The 17,579-nt window shown below is 40.4% G+C and overlaps 1 protein-coding gene across 1 annotated transcript in view; it reads left to right on the plus strand.

The window, feature by feature from the left end:
- The window catches only part of ANKRD31 (ankyrin repeat domain 31), a 140,960-nt gene that overhangs the window by 75,652 nt on the left and 47,729 nt on the right, over positions 1-17,579 (plus strand). The window contains exons 15-17 of the mRNA XM_056112416.1: positions 741-917; positions 3,585-3,722; positions 5,546-5,688. Of these exons, the coding sequence (XP_055968391.1) occupies positions 741-917; positions 3,585-3,722; positions 5,546-5,688 (458 nt within the window). The remainder of the gene's footprint in view (positions 1-740; positions 918-3,584; positions 3,723-5,545; positions 5,689-17,579) is intronic.

Below are 17,579 nucleotides of genomic sequence, written 5' to 3' on the forward strand. Positions count from 1 at the left end.
AAAATGGCCTATGTTCTGGCCCTAGATTTACTTATTTGGTAGAAATTTCCATTCAGCCTAATATCACTGAATTCCACTTAGCCTAAAACTGACAACAGTGATTTAAGGATACTGTGATAATTAGTTAATAATGATTAACATTCAAACCCATGAATATCAAAGATGTTTGTTAAACTTATATGGGCAGAAGATAGTTAAATAATATTTCTATCAATTTTTCAGTTTCTTTTGGTGGGAGGTAGCCTCCTCAAAAGGGGCACCTCTTGGTACTACTCATCTAGCTGGACCCAACTGTTCTATCTTAGGGCCTGAGGATGTGGTGCTACTCCAGCCCTGTTGTGTCAGGGACCACTTGTTGTTGGTGGGTACTATGCAGCACTCTGGGAGCATTGGAGTGGGGGGATCAAATGAGGCTCTGTGCTATATTCCCAACCCTTGTTTCTTTTTTAATGTGCCACTTTATTAAAAAGTGCTGTGCAGTAGGATAGTTAACATCATCACAGCAGGAAAAATGTTAGCTCCATTGATTTCAGCAGTTCACTATATCCCATCAGAATTATGTATAACGTTTAAACAAAATGACCTTTAAATTTAAAGATAAATTTATAAAAACTTTCATTTTCTTAAGACAAAGTAGAAATAGAAACTTAGAGCACTGTATAATTAGATGCATTTCTATTAATGTAACTAGTAAGAGAACTACATTAATACATTGATAATGTAAAATGATCATTTTTCAGATGAAGAATTAACTAATACAGTTGAAGATGAAATTACTTCTTCTACCTCACAAAATTGCGAAGTGGAAGAAGTAAGTAGAGATTCAGAAATTCACATGCCCACTTGTGTTCAAGAACACAAAAAAATTAAGAATTTCAGCCTAAACCAAAATCTCTTGAAAGATACCTGCAGTCAAGGTTTGTATTCTTTTATTTGTACAAGTGGACATTTTCATGATTAAACATGCCTCTGTTTCAGGGAAATGTTTAACTTTCAGATATACTCTTTATTTTGGTCATTCACTAAATCATAAGATTGTTTCAGCTAAGTTGGTTTTACTGTGAAGCACCATTAGAAATCTATCATAACTCAGATATATTGCTGTTATGTTTGTGCCTGTGACTTCCAATTTTCTATATTAGATGAACATAAGATGAAGAGCAAAGATGGCAGGAATGACTATCGAGGGCATCAGGGTGTGAACTGTGTCAGATTGCCTACCCCAAAGCTCTTTAAGGGAAGTGAAAGAAGCATTGCACTAATTTCTTTGTGTCAAGTAAATGAACAGTATGTGTTTGGCAGTATGAACAAACAACCCCGAGGAGCTGTTTATTTTCAGTAAATAATATACTAAATTCCATCAGGTTATTTATCAAGCATTGAGAAGTTTGATTTATCTACTGCCTACTAAAAGGAAGGGAAGATACTAGAGTGTTCCTTTGCTCCCCCTGAAATAAATGAAAGCTGTTCTGTATATACCTCCTCTATTATGACATAGGCTCCCAGAACATAAGTCCATGCCCAGATCCTGGGAACTTGTAAGAGAGTGCATATTACATTATTTAAAATAAGTATTGTTGCAATTATGGATCATAAGAGATTTTCCCGGACTGCCCATATGGGCCCCAAATCTAATGACTTAGTGACTTAGAGAAACCAGAGTTTGAGACAGAGAAGATAATGTGACAGTGGATACAAGAGGCCAAGAACCATGTAAGTCAAAGAATGTTGATAGACATCAGAAGTTGCAAGAGACTGGGCTGGAGAGAGAGAGTCCAGCTTGGATAGGGCATTTGCCTGGCATGCAGCTGATCCCAGTTCAGTCTCCAGAGAACCAGGAGTAAGCTCTGAGCTCAGCTAAGTACGACCCCAAAAGAAAAACGGCAGAGAAGGTTTCTTCTTTATAACTTCAAGAGGGGCGCAACCTATCTAACACATTGGTTTTGGACTTTGGTCACCAGAAGTGACCAGAGTATTATTTGAGATAATGGATTTCTATTTTGTTTAGCCATTCAGTTCGTGATAAGTTGTTAACAGTTGTCACAGGAAATACATATTTCCCTAGTAGGACTTAATCACATTTTCATACATTTTTTAAATGACTGTCATTCCACTTAGAAACCATAAACCACTTGAAGCAGAGGCATGGTGTATTTTTGTCTCTTTTTATCTAGAGCACAGTTCTTAAAATTTGACGAGTCTCTTACCAAAAGAAAAAAGGAAAAAACAATAGAGAAAAGAACATTAGAATATCACTCTGGAATGTCCAGAGAAAATAATGAAAATAGAAGAAATAATTTCAAAAATAACACAAGAAAAAAAGACAGGGACTTCTATTTTAATTACCAAGACATCTCATTATGAAGAATTAACAAGACATCTTACGAAATTTTAGATCAGGGATGAAGAGAAGGAAAAGCTTCCTTAAAAGAAAGAAACATTATATACAAAGGAATAGAATATTTCTTAACCACATTATATCATATTACTATTTACTAAATGTAGATTACTTATTAATACTTTAACGCTTAGTAGATTTCATGAAGTTTTTTTGTGAGCTTAGTTTGAGTACTGTTTGCTTCCTTTGTAGTTTCTGTCTGATTTTGTTTTCATCTGAATGCTATAGTAATTCATGACAGTAATGTTGAATAGTTTCAGGTTTTCCCCTACAGATGTTTATTATATGCCTATCTTCTTTGCTGCAACACATCAGAAGCAGTGTGAGAGGTACTCATCCATAGTAACAATTATTAGTAGCGGTTTTTGATTCAAATTGTAAATCTATAGGTCTGCCATCTTAAATATTTTATTATTGAAAATGTTTAATTCTTTATGTATATATGTATAGGACATATAGACATCTTTATTCTAATGAATTTTTGAGCACATGTTTCTAAAAGAACATTGTTTTGGGCTGGAGCGATAGCACAGTGGGTAGGGCGTTCGCCTTACAAGCGGCCAACATGGCCGACCCGAGTTCGATTCCTCCGCCCCTCTCGGAGAGCCCGGCAAGCTACCGAGAGTATTCGATATGCCAGACACAGTAACAACAAAGTCTCCAATGGAGACGTTACTGGGCCCGCTCGAGCAAATCGACGATCAACGGGAGGGCCTTTACCTTTACCTTTGTATATCAGTGAAAGATAAATATGATTATCTTCTCTGAAAAGATTATTTTCTTTGTAATTATTGTGTGTGATGGATTTTCACTAGAATTATTGTGATCACTTTCACTTAATATAAATGAATATTGATTTGGTTGTTATATATGCGAAAATTTATATAATGTGGCATGTCAGTTATAATTCAAAAGAAAGGTACTCATTGCTAAGGACTACTGAAAGTGAAATGAACATAGAATTGAAGCAAGTTTGTTTTAATTGAGCATATATAGATTTACTAAACTAACAGAATCAATTTGAAGTGACATACGTAGGTGGTGTATAATAATCTTCATAGACGGTAGCCTGGTTAATTGATATTTGTTTTGTGTAGTGCATTCTAAATATTTTTGAGGAAGTTGTGTATATTCTAATAATCAGTATTTGGCAGAAAAGCTTTAGTTTTGCTTGGCAAATTTACAGAAATGAAAACAGCTGGGGTGAGTAAGAGGAATGCCACAGGGGAAAGCCGGCTTCATTCTGCTGCCAGAAGAGGAAATGTGTCTCTGGTGAAAACGCTAATAGAATCTGGAGCAGATGTGAATTTAAAAGATAATGCAGGTTTGTATTCTTTCAACTTTAATTGCCTTTATAATTTGAACTCTCAAATTCACATTTCATTCACCCTTGATTCTTGATCTGGCTAATATGTAATTGTTAACATTGAACTGTCTTTTGAAAACTAATTTTCAGTGAAGAGTAAGGTTTATTTTGCTTTTTTCAAATGCTTGTAATTTAATCATTTATTATGAAAATAGCTATTTACAACCGAATTTTTAACATAAGAACTATAAACAATTATAATAAAACAATAGGATTATTAGGTGAATACATAAAGTGAACTATCTTTTATTTGCTCAGGACTGGAAAAACTTCTATCACTTGACAATAGTTTCAGTGGTATAGTTAGTGTAGTGGTATAGTATTATAAGCCCTAAAGCCTGCCTGCCTGCCTGCCTGCCTGCCTGCCTGCCTGCCTGCCTTCCTTCCTTCCTTCCCTCCCTCCCTCCCTCCCTCCCTCCCTCCTTGTCTCCAGTCTCCCTCACTGCCTTCCTCCCTCTCCTATCTTCCTTCCTTTCCTTCCTTCCTACCTTCCTTCCTTCTTTCATGTTTATTATTGGCAATTTAAAAACAAAAGCTAAAATTTTAAGCATTAAAAAAGAAAAACAAAAAGCTAAGATGTTTAATTAGTGATCCAACCAAGTTCTGTAAAGAAAGTTCTACCTGAGTGGGAATTCTGACATTTACCTATCAATGTGTTTCTAGAGACATTTTTGTGCAAGTGAGTACTTTAAAGGAATGCCTCCTCAGAAATCAAAACTTAAGTCATTAGAAAGAAGGAAGGAAGGTTTGTTTTGGCTCTCACCATTTACTAAAGAACCCTCTTCCTTTTCAAGGTTTCCAATATTCATTTGCGAGCATTTAAAGGTCGTGTAAAGAATGGAAAATAAGAATTTATTTAGGCCATTACATTAGAGGTCTTAACATCATTACCTAACTTTAGAAAGAACTTGAAAACATTTCCCATTTACCTGTCTCTTCTTCCTCTTTCTATAATATTTCTTCCCCCCAACCCCCCTTTTCTTATTTTTATATTAAACCTCCATTGCTGGGTTGAGAAAGATAGTTCATCAGACTGAGTTATGCTTTGCTTGTGGAAGACCCAGGATCAGTGCCCAGTATTCATGGGCCCTAAAGTAGCACCGAGTCTGTCCCAAAGCCAAATATGCAAAGACATGTTAGTAACATTGAGCTAACATTTGACTCAAGTACAAAAGAATCTTGTGTGAGGAATGTTCAGGGAAGACTTCAAAAACTGACTCTATCAAATGACATTTAAAGAGATGTCACAGTGCAAGATACAAATATGAAAAAGTCACCTGATCTTACTTTAAATATCTGAGTTGAAAGAAATTGGTGACTAGTATCTGGTCTGGTTACTCTGTTTTATTATTATTATTGTTGTCATACCCAGCAGTGCTCAGGGTATACTCTTGGTTCTGCACCCAGGAATCACTCCTGGTGGGGATTGGGGAACCATGTAGGCTCTCAGGGATTGAAACTGATTGGCTACGTGCAAGGCGAGTGCTGTACCCACTGTACTATTGCTCTGGCCCTATGGTCCTTGATTCTGAAGCTTGTACCAATAAATAATTTTGATGAGTTCAATTTGTTTTCAAAAATAAAAATTACACACATTTAGATTTTAGTTTTATTGCTTCAATTCTTCAGGTGAATGAGACCAGTTGTAGTTACTTCAATTCTTATAGCATATACTTGAACCAATTTAGATATTCCACTCGTGCACATAAACTTAGTATATTGCATGAATGTTAATTTGTAAGTTGCAGCTTGCTCTGTCATTTCTTTTTCCTGCTTTTTAGGCTGGACACCATTTCATGAGGCAGCAAGTGAGGGAGCCAAAGGCGTAATTGGAGAGTTGTTGATAGCTGGTGCAGATGTTAATTGTGAAAATATAGATGGAATAGTGCCTTTACATGATGCTGTTTCAAATAATCATTTAAAGGTATTGCACATAGTTTATGTTATTAATTTTTTCTAAGAATATGAAGATATTTTAAAATGAGAACTAAAGGGATTCATTAAAATTTAATGATTTTAAAACCTTAATATTACAGATGGGCTGGAGCAATAGCACAGCAGGTAGGGCACTTGCCTTGCACGCAGCCAACATGGGCCAACCCTGATTCAATTCCTCTGCTCCTCTCAGAGAGCCGGGCAAGCTACCGAGAGTATCACGCTCGCACGGCAAAGCCTGGCAAGCTAACTGTGAGGTATGCGATATGCCAAAAACCAGTAACAAGTCTCACAATGGAGATGTTACTGAGCCCACTCGAGCAAATCGATGAACAACGGGAGGACTGTGCTATACAATGCTATAATATTACAGATGAAGATGATATTGTGCCTAGATTGGAAACCCAATTTATTTGCTAATGATTAATATTTTCTTTTGGGTAGGGCATTTGCCTTGCAAGCGGCCAACATGGCCGACCCGAGTTCGATTCCTCTGCCCCTCTTGGAGAGCCCGGCATGCTACCGAGAATCTCCTGCCCACACAGCAAAGCCTGGCAAACTGCCCGTGACGTATTCGATATGCCAAACACAGTAACAATTGTCACAATGGAGATGTTACTGGGCCCGCTTGAGCAAATCAATGAAGAACGGGGTGACAAGTGGCAGTGAATATTTTCTTTCTCTATCATACAATTATGAATGTCAGATTAAAATAAAGGATTTGAGTAAACAAAGGCTGTAACTTTAACATAGTCCAAAATGGTCTTTTTGACAGTTGATGAGGAAACTCATTTTTGTACATAAAAGAATCTATAATGATACAAATGACATTTAGACTTTAAAATAACCCCCACTTTGTAACCACTGTTGTGGTGGTGACTGGGGTTCACACATGCTGAGTTGCTGTGCTCCCACTCTTGTGGTGCTACATGGTTGGCCACAGAGTTTGCTGGAGTTCTGACAGATTTAGTCATGGTGCTTGTGCACATTCTGGCTCTAGTACTCTCCAGAGATTGCCAAGAGTTCTCACACATGCTTGCTGGAAGTTCTTGCCACAGCGCCAACACATACTTGGTTCAGTGTCCAAACATACCAGGCTGAGATTACACACATCTAGGGATGCAGGGCTACCACACAGCAAAGCTGATGGGACTGTGCTTTGGAAAGGTGGTGGCTCTTGGCATTAAACTCATGATCTCACACTTGCAAGGCAGGAACGTTCAGCCCCTGAGTCATCCCCTGAGCCCTTGATCTTTTTTTTTTTCCAAAATCACATGGTAGATTTGAGGTTTCAGAGAAACACAGATGATCTTTCCTGAGGATTTGTTGTCTTTTTGACTTTTTTTTTTTCACAGTCATGTAGTTGTAGTAAAAACATCACAGACGAATCACTAAGATCATTATTTCAGTAATACCAAATTTAAAATATAGATTTTAAATTTTCTTAATATTTTAAAATTCATCTTTTTATTTAGATGAGTTACTTGGAAGAAATTCAAAACTCAAACCTTGGGAGAAACTTTTGCTTGTTAACAGCACAGACTTCAAGAATAATGACTGGCTTTGGAATATAGTGAAGCTAGCAGCAACAAAATAAAATCAGTGATCAGTGTGCTTATTTTTAAAGCCCTTGATATTTGGATAACATCTATTAGTCTCACTTTCTTTTTTATTTGGGTGTTGTGGGGTGGAGAACTTGCAAGTGGTGCTCAGGAGACCAGGGAGCACTCTTGGAGACTCTCAGCCAATCAGGTATTTCAGTTACCTCTCTCTTAAAGATGTTTTCCCCTTCCCACTGCTGTAATTGGTACTGTTATTGTCTGAGTTGGTATTGTACTCTTAGTGGTTGGGCTTGCCAGGGTCATAGTGGAAAAATTTAGTTGGGGGACCGTATTCTGAAAAATGGAATATTTTTTTTAAAAAGGCACAATACCACTTATATTTTTGGAAATTTGTTAAAAGTATTTAATAACATTATTGTCATGGGTAAGATTTATCATGTCAATATTATAGGGATACACAGCTGGGATCATTAGAGAAAAAGACAGATCTCGGTGTTTCTGTGTGAAGTCTTATACTTTCTTTCTCATGAGAGGTTACACAGAGATTCCTCTTTCCCAAGCCAGAAAAATATAGCACAATTTAAAAATATCGACACATAACTGTGACGTTTCTGTCCTGGAAAGTCCTTCAGAAGCTTAGTGTTAAGTATTTGTATTGGAATTGAATCATGTTTATACTCTTTACCTTGTACATATGGAGATTCCAGCCTCCCAGAGCATAAACTATCCATGTTTTTGTATAAAGTTTAAACATCCCTAATAGAAAAAACTTGTATCAATGTAAGGTATTACCAACTACATTCATAGGTCCCAGTAAAAGGAAATTGTCAAACAGCTTATCTGGATAGCAGTTTCAGGCCTTTAATTGTTAACTCCCCCCACCTTTTAAAAACAGCATTGAATTTAAATTTTAGTTCAAACACATAAATAAAATTTCTAGAATAAAAAATAAGTAAGTTATATTTTCTTGCTATTTCTAGAATGAAAAATACGTTTTCTTGCTAGTATTGTATGAAGGCACACAGACACCCTTTGTCTCACAGATGATTGTTGTATGATTACCTCAAAAAGGACCTTTCCCCAAAATTTTTGTAAGATATCATAAGTTTTTCCTAGGTTGTCTATTAACTCATATCCAAATCTTTATGATTTTTCTTTGTTAAATTAGAAGTTTTTCTGTAAGTTTCTAATTCATCAGTGGATTCAAGGTGTTTCAAACATTTCTCCAATAATATATTAGTGTATGACATCAGAAATCATACACATTTGCCTTTTGACATCATATAAATTCAGAATCTATTTTTATTTATAATATCGGTGACCAATGGCAAATTGATTAGTAATTAAGAGAAAGATGTTGATTCTTGATTGATATGAAAGACACCATGTTAAGGAGCAGGGAGAAACATTTGATGGATCAAATTTTATGAGTGAGCTTCATGAATGAGAAATGTCATATCTTGAAGATTAGCTTTCCTCATAGTAATTTGGTAATTTCAAGGAATGGAGAAAATGATTACTCAGATAGAAAGGAATCTGTTAAAGTTAAATATAAAGAATCTAAAATTAACAACATACTCTTAGAATGAACTCAAGATCTACTTGGTTTCAATTTAAACTAGTCTTAAACTTAGAACTGGAGAGAGTACACAGTGGGTAAGGCACTCGGTTTTTACATGGCTGACCTTGGTTGTATATGATTCCCTCCCACCAAGCACTGCCAGGAGTGATCCCTGAGCACAGAGCCAGAAATAAGCCCTGAACACTATGAATGTGTCCTAAAAACAGATGAACAAAACCCACTTAGGACCCAAGATGTTAATTTCTTGGTAATCACAAAACAAGTACTTAGAAGAAACTAACAAAAAGCAGCAAATGGGATCTGATTGCCACACAGACAACAGATATCAAAATCACTGTATCACTTTCATCCCATTATTCATTGATTTGCTCGAGCGGGCACTAGTAACGTCTGCATTCATCCTAGCCATGAGATTTGAGCAGCCTCTCCTTACTCGTCCTTCCCAGTGGTGCTGCATTGGAGGCTCTTTCAGGGTCAGGGGAATGAGACACATCATTGTTAACTATTTTTTGGCATATTGAATATGCCACAGGATCTTGCCAGGCCCTGCCGTGCAGGCAGGATACTCTCAGTAGCTTGCCAGGGGTTCTCTGAGGAGAACTAGACTAGCATTTGCGGCTGTGCGCTTTCGGGAGCTTTGTTTTATAGCCTCTGGATCTTGGCTGTTGATGGGATTTCATGACACTTTTGTGGGTTTCATGACACAGTTTGTGGGTGTAACGTCCTAGCTACTGGAAAATGGGGGATTTTGGTGGAGGAGGCCCAGTCTTGATTCGAGCAGGCTTGGAAATCTCAGCTCTGGGACCCGGGTACCTGGTTTCCTCTGCTGGTTCCTTCATGCATGAGGCTTGTCCCAGCATGTGGAGAGTGGCCTTGAGCATGGCTGTGGCTGGGTACTGGAGGTCTGCAGAGGTCTGCGGCTGTTCGGGTCAGGGAGGGAAACTCAACATGCCCCCCTCTGAGGGGCCCCGGTGAAGACAACCTGGCATGTGGGCAGGAGATCTGCGTCGCTCTCTTCGAGGAAAATAAGGGAAGAAAATGAAGAAAGTGCAAAATAACAGATATTACAGCTACTCCCAGAACCCACATAATCTCTGTCACTGTCACTGTCACTGTCCTCCCGTTGTTCATCGATTTTCTTGAGCGGGCCCAGTAACATTTCCATTGTGAGACTTTGTTGTTACTGTGTTTGGCATATCTTGTTACTGTGTTTGGCATATCGAATACGTCACAGGTAGCTTGCCAGGCTTTGCCGTGCGGGCACGATACGCTAGGTAGCTTGCCAGGCTCTCCGAGAGGAGTGAAGGAATTGAACTCAGGTCGGCCATGTTGGCTGCATGCAAAGCAAATGATCTACCCGCTGTGCTATCGCTCCAGCCCAGAACCCACATAGAAAATGACAAATTGGGGCTGGAGCGATAGCACAGCAGGTAGGGCATTTACCTTGCATGCGGCCAACCCAGGTCCGATTCCCAGCATCCCATATGGTCCCCTGAGCACCGCCAGGGGTAATTCCTGAGTGCAGAGCCAGGAGTAACCCCTGTGTATCGCTGGGCATGACCCAAAAAGAAAAAAAAAAGAAAATGACAAATTATTTTATATCAGTGATTTTATTAAATTTCAATAGCCCAGTAAATTTACCAATCAAAAGAGTGGTGGGATGAATCAGAAAACTGAATCTAGTCTACTGTTTATAGGAAACCACTTGAGTTCTAGTGACAAACATAGATTCAAAGAAAAAGGTAATAAAACAATCATGCATGCACATGGTAGTCTTAGAAAGACAGGGACCACTGTATTCAGTTAACATAGTTTAACTGAAAAATATGTCGAGACAGGGATGAAGTTATGTCTCTTGGATTAAAGAAATTGATTCATCAGAAGGAGTTTTTCTTTAATTAACAGATCCACATCTAGTGCAGGAGCATCAAAATATGCAAAGTAAGTATTAAGGGGCCTGGACAGAGACATGAATAACAAGAATGACAGATCAGCCAGCCAGAAAAGAAAGAACACTCTTAAGCAAGAGGCTGGACCAAATGTACTTAATAGATATTTATAGAATTCTCCACCTCCAAAAAGCTGAAAACATTTTTTTCTCAAGTATGTGTGGAACATCCTCAAGGGTATGCCACATTTTGAGACACAAAACTTGACTCAAAATTCACGACAAATTTGGATGTTAGACATCAAACCACAAAATACATAGAAGAAAATACAGAAAACACTGCATGGAAACTGGTTTTTGGGTTGTCTTCAGAGATTGAAATCCAGTGGCAGGGAAATATTTACATGAAATGATCTCAAACTAAAATGGCAAAGAAGCAGTCACCCAAACAAAAGGATACCCTAGAGACTGGGTGAAAATATTCTTACCCACTTTGCTATTGCTCCAGTTCCTGAAGTTTGCTCTTTTCTAAAACTGGTTAGTAAAAACTAGAAGAGGTTATTACTTCTTTAAGTGGTTCAAGACTTTGAGGAGCATGAAAATCAAGAAAACATGATTGTTTCAAAGGAGCATAATAATTTTCCAGTAACGTACCCAAAGAAATTGAGATTAATTGCTTGACAAATGACTTAAATTTGTTATAAGGCAGCCTATCCATCTACAGGAGAACATAGAACTCAGTGAAAATCAGGAAGATATCACATGAGCAAAATCAGAGATTCAACCAAGAGATAGAAATTATAAGGTGCTCAAGGAGCCAAGGATATGATTCAGTGATGGATTGCAAAATTGCATTTGTGATGCCCTGGGATTGGTCCCTGCCCCCCCCCCAAGTACTCATGTTATAGCAGCTTTACTCAAATAATATTAACTTTTAAGAACTACAATAACATGATAAATGAATAAATTGTTAAGGAACCTTTTTTTTTTCTTTTTGGGTCACACCCAGCGATGCTCAGGGGTTACTCCTGGCTCTGCACTGAGGAATCACTCCTGCAGTGTTCGGGGATACCATATGGGAGGCAGGGGATCAAACCTGGGTCGGCCGTGTGCAGGGCCAAATGCCCTCTGTATATCGCTCTGGCCTCTAAGGAACCGTTTTTATTCTTAAAAATGTCTTTATTAGGAGCCAGAAAGATGGTACAGCAGGTCAGGTGCTTGTCTTATACTTCATTGAACTTGGTTTGATTGCGGGGGGGAGGAGAGAGAGAGAGGAGAGAGAGAGAGGAGAGAGAGAGAGAAAGAGAGAAGAGACTGAATGTACCTAAGTCATATTGTAGTGCTACTTCAATGAAGTTGTTTTTGGGGTAAGGCAAATATTTATTTTTTGTGTATATGGGAGAGGACTCCTATGCAATGCTCAGTGGTCTCAGGGCCATTCTAGACTGACCATTGGCAGTTTAATGCCAGGACTAGAATGTGCTCTTTGGGCTCTTTACTGCTAGGGATTGCTTGGGCCGTCCTAGAGGTGCTAGGGGCCCTACAGGGTTGCACCCAATGGTGCTGGGATTCAAACTCAGGGTGGGTACATGCTAGGCTGTGTCTTAGTCCTTTTATTATCGCCTGGTCCCCTGGGCCAGGTGTTTTGTGTTGTATTTTTGAATGGGGATTTCGGAAGGGAGAACGTTGGGAACTACATATCCATCCTGTGGAATTTGGTATGTCGGCAAGTGGACATGGCTATCGAAGAGATTTGAGTAGAAGTCATGGATAATCTCCATTGCCGTCCTGGAGGATGTGATGGATCCATCAGGACGTCGGAGGGCAGTCATCTTGGTCTTATAGTTGGCGAAGGACAGGCGGGCGTTACGAATACTTTTCCCGGCTTCTGCCGCATCTACCAGTACTTCTGCTCTTCTCTCTTTGAGGTCTTCCTTGATCGCATCTCTGCACTGCTTTGCGAGCTCGGACGTTAGCTTGCAGTTGCCTGAGGCATGCGCCAAACCACGCTGGCGAATTAGCTCAAGAGTTTTCGAAGATAGGCGATTTTTTGTGGCTATCTCGCTCTTGGCGTTCCTCGCACATGGAGGTGCTGAACCAGTCGATCGTATTCCTCGTCAATGTTGTCAACAATGGCATCTTCCCATGTTGCCGCAATAGTACCAAAGAGTTCCCAGTTGGTGGTCATTCTGGGAGTTCTCTTTTTGAACTTTGCAGTCCTTTCTCCCTGCTCTGTGAAGTAGAATTTTGCACGAAGGAGATGGTGGTCCGATCCCGTTCGAAATTTTGGGACAACAGCGACATCAGTCAGGCAAAACCATCGATTGAATATGATGTGGTCTATTTCGTTGTGGAATCGTCCACCGGGAGACTCCCATGTCCATTGTTTAGATTCTGCCTTCTGGAACTGTGAGTTACCATGAATGGTCTTGGTCGACATGATGAACTCAGACAGTCTCTCACCCTGTTCGTTCCATTCTAGGCCATGGGTCCCGATGTGAAGTTCTTCAGCTGATCTTCTTGGTCCTATCTTGGCATTAAAATCACCCACAATGATCTTGTAGAAGGTGTGGTCTTCTTTATAGAACTTCTCTAGCTCCATGTAGAACTTCTCGATTTCTCTTTCATCATAATGAGTTGTTGGTGCGTAGACAACGAAGATAGAAACTGCAGGCAGTGAGCCACATCTATTCAAATGTAAACGTCCGATTTGGGTTGTTAGGCATTCGAATGAATCAATGCTCTTGGCCAAGTTTGTGTTGACAAGGACACCGACGCCTCCAACACCTCTTTATCGCATGTTCCGAGGAACAATTCTTCTCCAGTGTCGAAAACGGCATGGTGAGATTCGTGCCTTCTTGTCTCGGTCAGACCAATGATGTCGTACTTGATCATTCGCGCTTGTACCATCAGGTCCTCGATGGATGCATCTGATGCTAGCGTACGTGCATTGAAAGTACAGACGATCATTTTTGTCTTCCTTCGTTGTGGCAGCCTAGGTCGGCCTTGAGATTTTGTTGGCCTCTCCTTTCTCATCCTTCTCAGTGCTGCCATGTCGGTGAAGCCTTCAGGGTCAGGTGAATGAGACCGGTTGTAGTTACTGGTTTTGGCATATCGAATACACGCCATTTCGTTGGTAAAGAAACAAACAGCACCCGGCCCAGACAAGGTCAGACCTGAACACCTGAAGAACCTGCCGTCAGTACTCATCAATACACTGGCTCGGCTCTTCACTCGCTATCTGTCTGAATGCAAGGTTCCGTCCCAATGGAAAACCAGCAGGACCGTACTACTGTTCAAGAAGGGAGACATCCATGACATTGGCAACTATCGCCCAATCTGCCTATTGTCTGTCATCTACAAGTTGTTCACTCGAGTCATCCTAAATAGGATTGGCAGAACACTAGATGAAGGACAACCATGCGAGCAAGCAGGGTTCCGCAAAGGATTCAGCACCATCGACCATATCCACACGATAACCAAGCTCATTGAGGTTTCTCGGGAGTTCAAGATGCCGCTCTGTTTAACGTTCATTGATTTAAAGAAGGCCTTTGATTCTGTTGAGACTGAAGCGGTCATTGTAGCCCTAGCCATACAGGGCATTCAAGCCCAATACATCAGGATCCTCCGTGAGCTGTATTGCGGATTCACTACCAGGATCTCACCATTCTACAAAGAAGTGATCGTTGATGTCAAGAGAGGAGTGCGGCAGGGTGATACCATTTCACCGAAGCTCTTCAGTGCCACCCTCGAGAACATCATGCGACGACTGGAATGGGAAGGAATGGGAGTGAAGATAGATGGTCGGCAACTACACCACCTCCGCTTTGCTGATGACATTGTTTTAATAACACCAAACATCAGCCAAGCGGCACAAATGCTGGCCGACTTTGACTGTGAGTGTGGAAAGGTAGGACTACAGCTGAATCTTGCGAAGACAATGTTTATGAGAAACAGCCTTGTTCCTGACGCCCCATTCGCTCTCAATGGAACGACCATCTCCGAATGCAACAGCTATGTGTACCTAGGTCGAGAGGTCAACATGACAAGTGACCTGGCACCCGAGCTGCGCAGGAGGAAGAGAGCGGCTTGGAACGCCTTCAAGAACGTCGAAGAAATAGCTAAGAGGACGAAGAACCTCCGGCTCCGGGCACATCTCTTTGATTCAACTGTTCTTCCTGCATTAACATATGCCTCAGAGACCTGGGCCCTACGCAAACAAGATGAGAACGTTATTCAGGTCTCCCAAAGAAGAATAGAAAGAGCTATGCTTGGAATATCACGTTTCACTCAAATGAGAGAACGAATCCGGAGTTCTGACATCCATCGACGATCAAGGATCAGGGATGCTGTCTCATTTGCCAAGGTGTCGAAAATCAGATGGGCTGGTCACGTAATGAGATTTAAAGACGACCGTTGGACTAGAGCTGTTACTGATTGGATTCCACGGGATGTCAAAAGACCGCGTGGCCGCCCACCTACCAGATGGTCAGACTTCTTCGTCAAGATCATGAACGATCGGTTTGAGGCCCATCATGTTCCCGGAGCGAACAGATGCCATTGGGCTACACTATCACGCAACAGGGACAAATGGAGATGTTACTGGCGCCCGCTCGAGCAAATCGACGACTAACGGGAAGTTAAGTGATTAAGTGATTAAGTGATTTTTGAATGGGCAAGGGGACAAATCTGTTTCTAAAGTCACGTAATTTTTGCCACATACTTCATTCCTAAGTCCATTCCATTACATTGCCTGGAACTCTCTCCCAACTTGCGATTTAACCTTATGGTATAGGCCTGTTGCCTATTGCAGTTTCCCAGTTTTTCTTCCCTCTTAATGGGGTATTACAGAAAAATCGGGCTAGAGCAATAGCACAGCGGGTAGGGTGTTTACCTTGCACGTGGCAGACCAGGGTTTGATTCCTCCGTCCCTATCGGAGAGCCTGGCAAGCTACTGAGATTATGCCACCCGCATGGCAGAGCCTGGCAAGCTCCGTATGGCGTATTCGATCTGCCAAAAACAGTAACAAGTCTCACAATGGAGACATTACTGGTGCCCACTTGAGCAGATCGATGAACAACGGAGTACAATGCTACAGAAAAAAAAGCTATTCTTTGTCACTTTTCCTCTGAGCTGAGTTCTCTGTGATTTATAAGCTATTTAATAATTTCAAATATAGGGTTCAAAGACATAGTATAGTGAGCAGAGTACTTATCTTGCACACAGCTGATTTCAGTTTGATGCCTATCATCCCATATGGTTCCCTGAGCCCCACAAAAGGCAGAATTTACAGTGGTTAAGTTAGGTCACTGATTGTCAAGAAGCAAAGGGTGATGGGAAATGGATGATATAGTGATCCCTGAGTGCAGAGTTAGAGTAAGCCCTGAACTCACACCATGTGTCTCCCCCACACTAAAAAAAAAAAAATCCAAATATATTGAGGGTGTTAAAGGTGTAGGCCTATAATAAAACCCTTAAAAATAGTGCCACACCCAGCACACCCAGTTTTGCTGAGTGTAGGGGGCTACTCTTAGTGATGGTTTTGGTGCTCATCCCTGATGAGCTCAGTGCCCACCACGGTTCCACCCAGAGGTACTCATTACCTCACACATGGTCTTCCACTTGAGTTATCTCTTCTAGCCTAGAAAGGCCTCTTTTTACCACACAGGCAAAATAGCCATTATTTGTATCACAAAATTTTAAGAATTTCTTGGTCATGAATTACTTTGTAATTCATGGTGATTCAATACAAAAAAAAATAATTAAAAAAGTTTTCTGACTCTGCATTCAGGAATTACTCCTAGTAGGACTAAGGAGACCATATGAGATGCCTGGGATTCAACCTGAGTTGGCTGCATACAGGCAAGTGCCTTACTCACTGTACTCTGGCTCTAAAATTAGTGATGGTAGGAGGGATCTCTCAGGATGGGAGATGTGTGCTGAAAATAGATAAAGGACCAAACATGATGGTCTCTTAGTATCTGTATTGCAAACCGTAATACCCATAACTAGAGAGAGAGTAGCACTGTAGCACTGTCCTCCTGTTGTTCATCGATTTGCTCGAGCAGGTCCAGTAGCGTCTCTTTTGAGACTTGTTGTTACTGTGTTTGGCATATAGAATACGTCATGGGGAGCTTGCCAGGCTTTGCCATGAGAGCGAGGTACTCTCGGTAGCTTGCTGGGCTCTCCGAGAGGGGCGGAGTTGGAAATTGTCTGCCATAGCAGCAGGGAAAGGGATGGGATTGTAGGGAGGGAGGGATACTGGGGACACTGGTGATAGAAAATGTACACTGGTGGAGGATGGGTGTTTGATCATTATATGACTGAAACTCAAACATGAAAGTTTTGTAACTGTAGTTCACAGTGATTCAATTAAAAATAAAAGAATCAACTTAAAGTTTCTTTTTCATAAATTACCTCTTCCTTCCTATATAAGAAATGTGATCTAAGAATAGATTACTTCCCAGTTTCCTTTGTCTCTAACATTTTGGAAATATCTGTTATTTAGGTAACATAAAACATAGCATTTGCTTTGTTTTGTTTTGTTTTGGGACCTCACCTGTATTTATGTCATTGCTGGCAATGCTCAGAGGATTTGTGTGGTACTAGGGATCTAACCCAGACCCTGGTTCTCATGCAGCTCACTGCCCATTGAGCTATTTCTTTGGCCTCAGATATTTCCGTAGACATTATTATGTGGATAGTAGGTTCCCAGACTGCCCCATAAAAGCATTTGGAGCTAATGTACATATAATTGCCTATATATAGCTTTAATCAACTGTGTCTAATGACAATTTGTCACTTCTGAAGTGATACTAATTTTCTTCACCTTCCTGTCTAGTTGCTT

This window comes from Sorex fumeus, unplaced genomic scaffold (genome assembly GCF_029834395.1).
Source record: "Sorex fumeus unplaced genomic scaffold, SorFum_2.1 ptg000018l, whole genome shotgun sequence".
In the NCBI taxonomy this organism is placed as follows: domain Eukaryota; kingdom Metazoa; phylum Chordata; class Mammalia; order Eulipotyphla; family Soricidae; genus Sorex; species Sorex fumeus.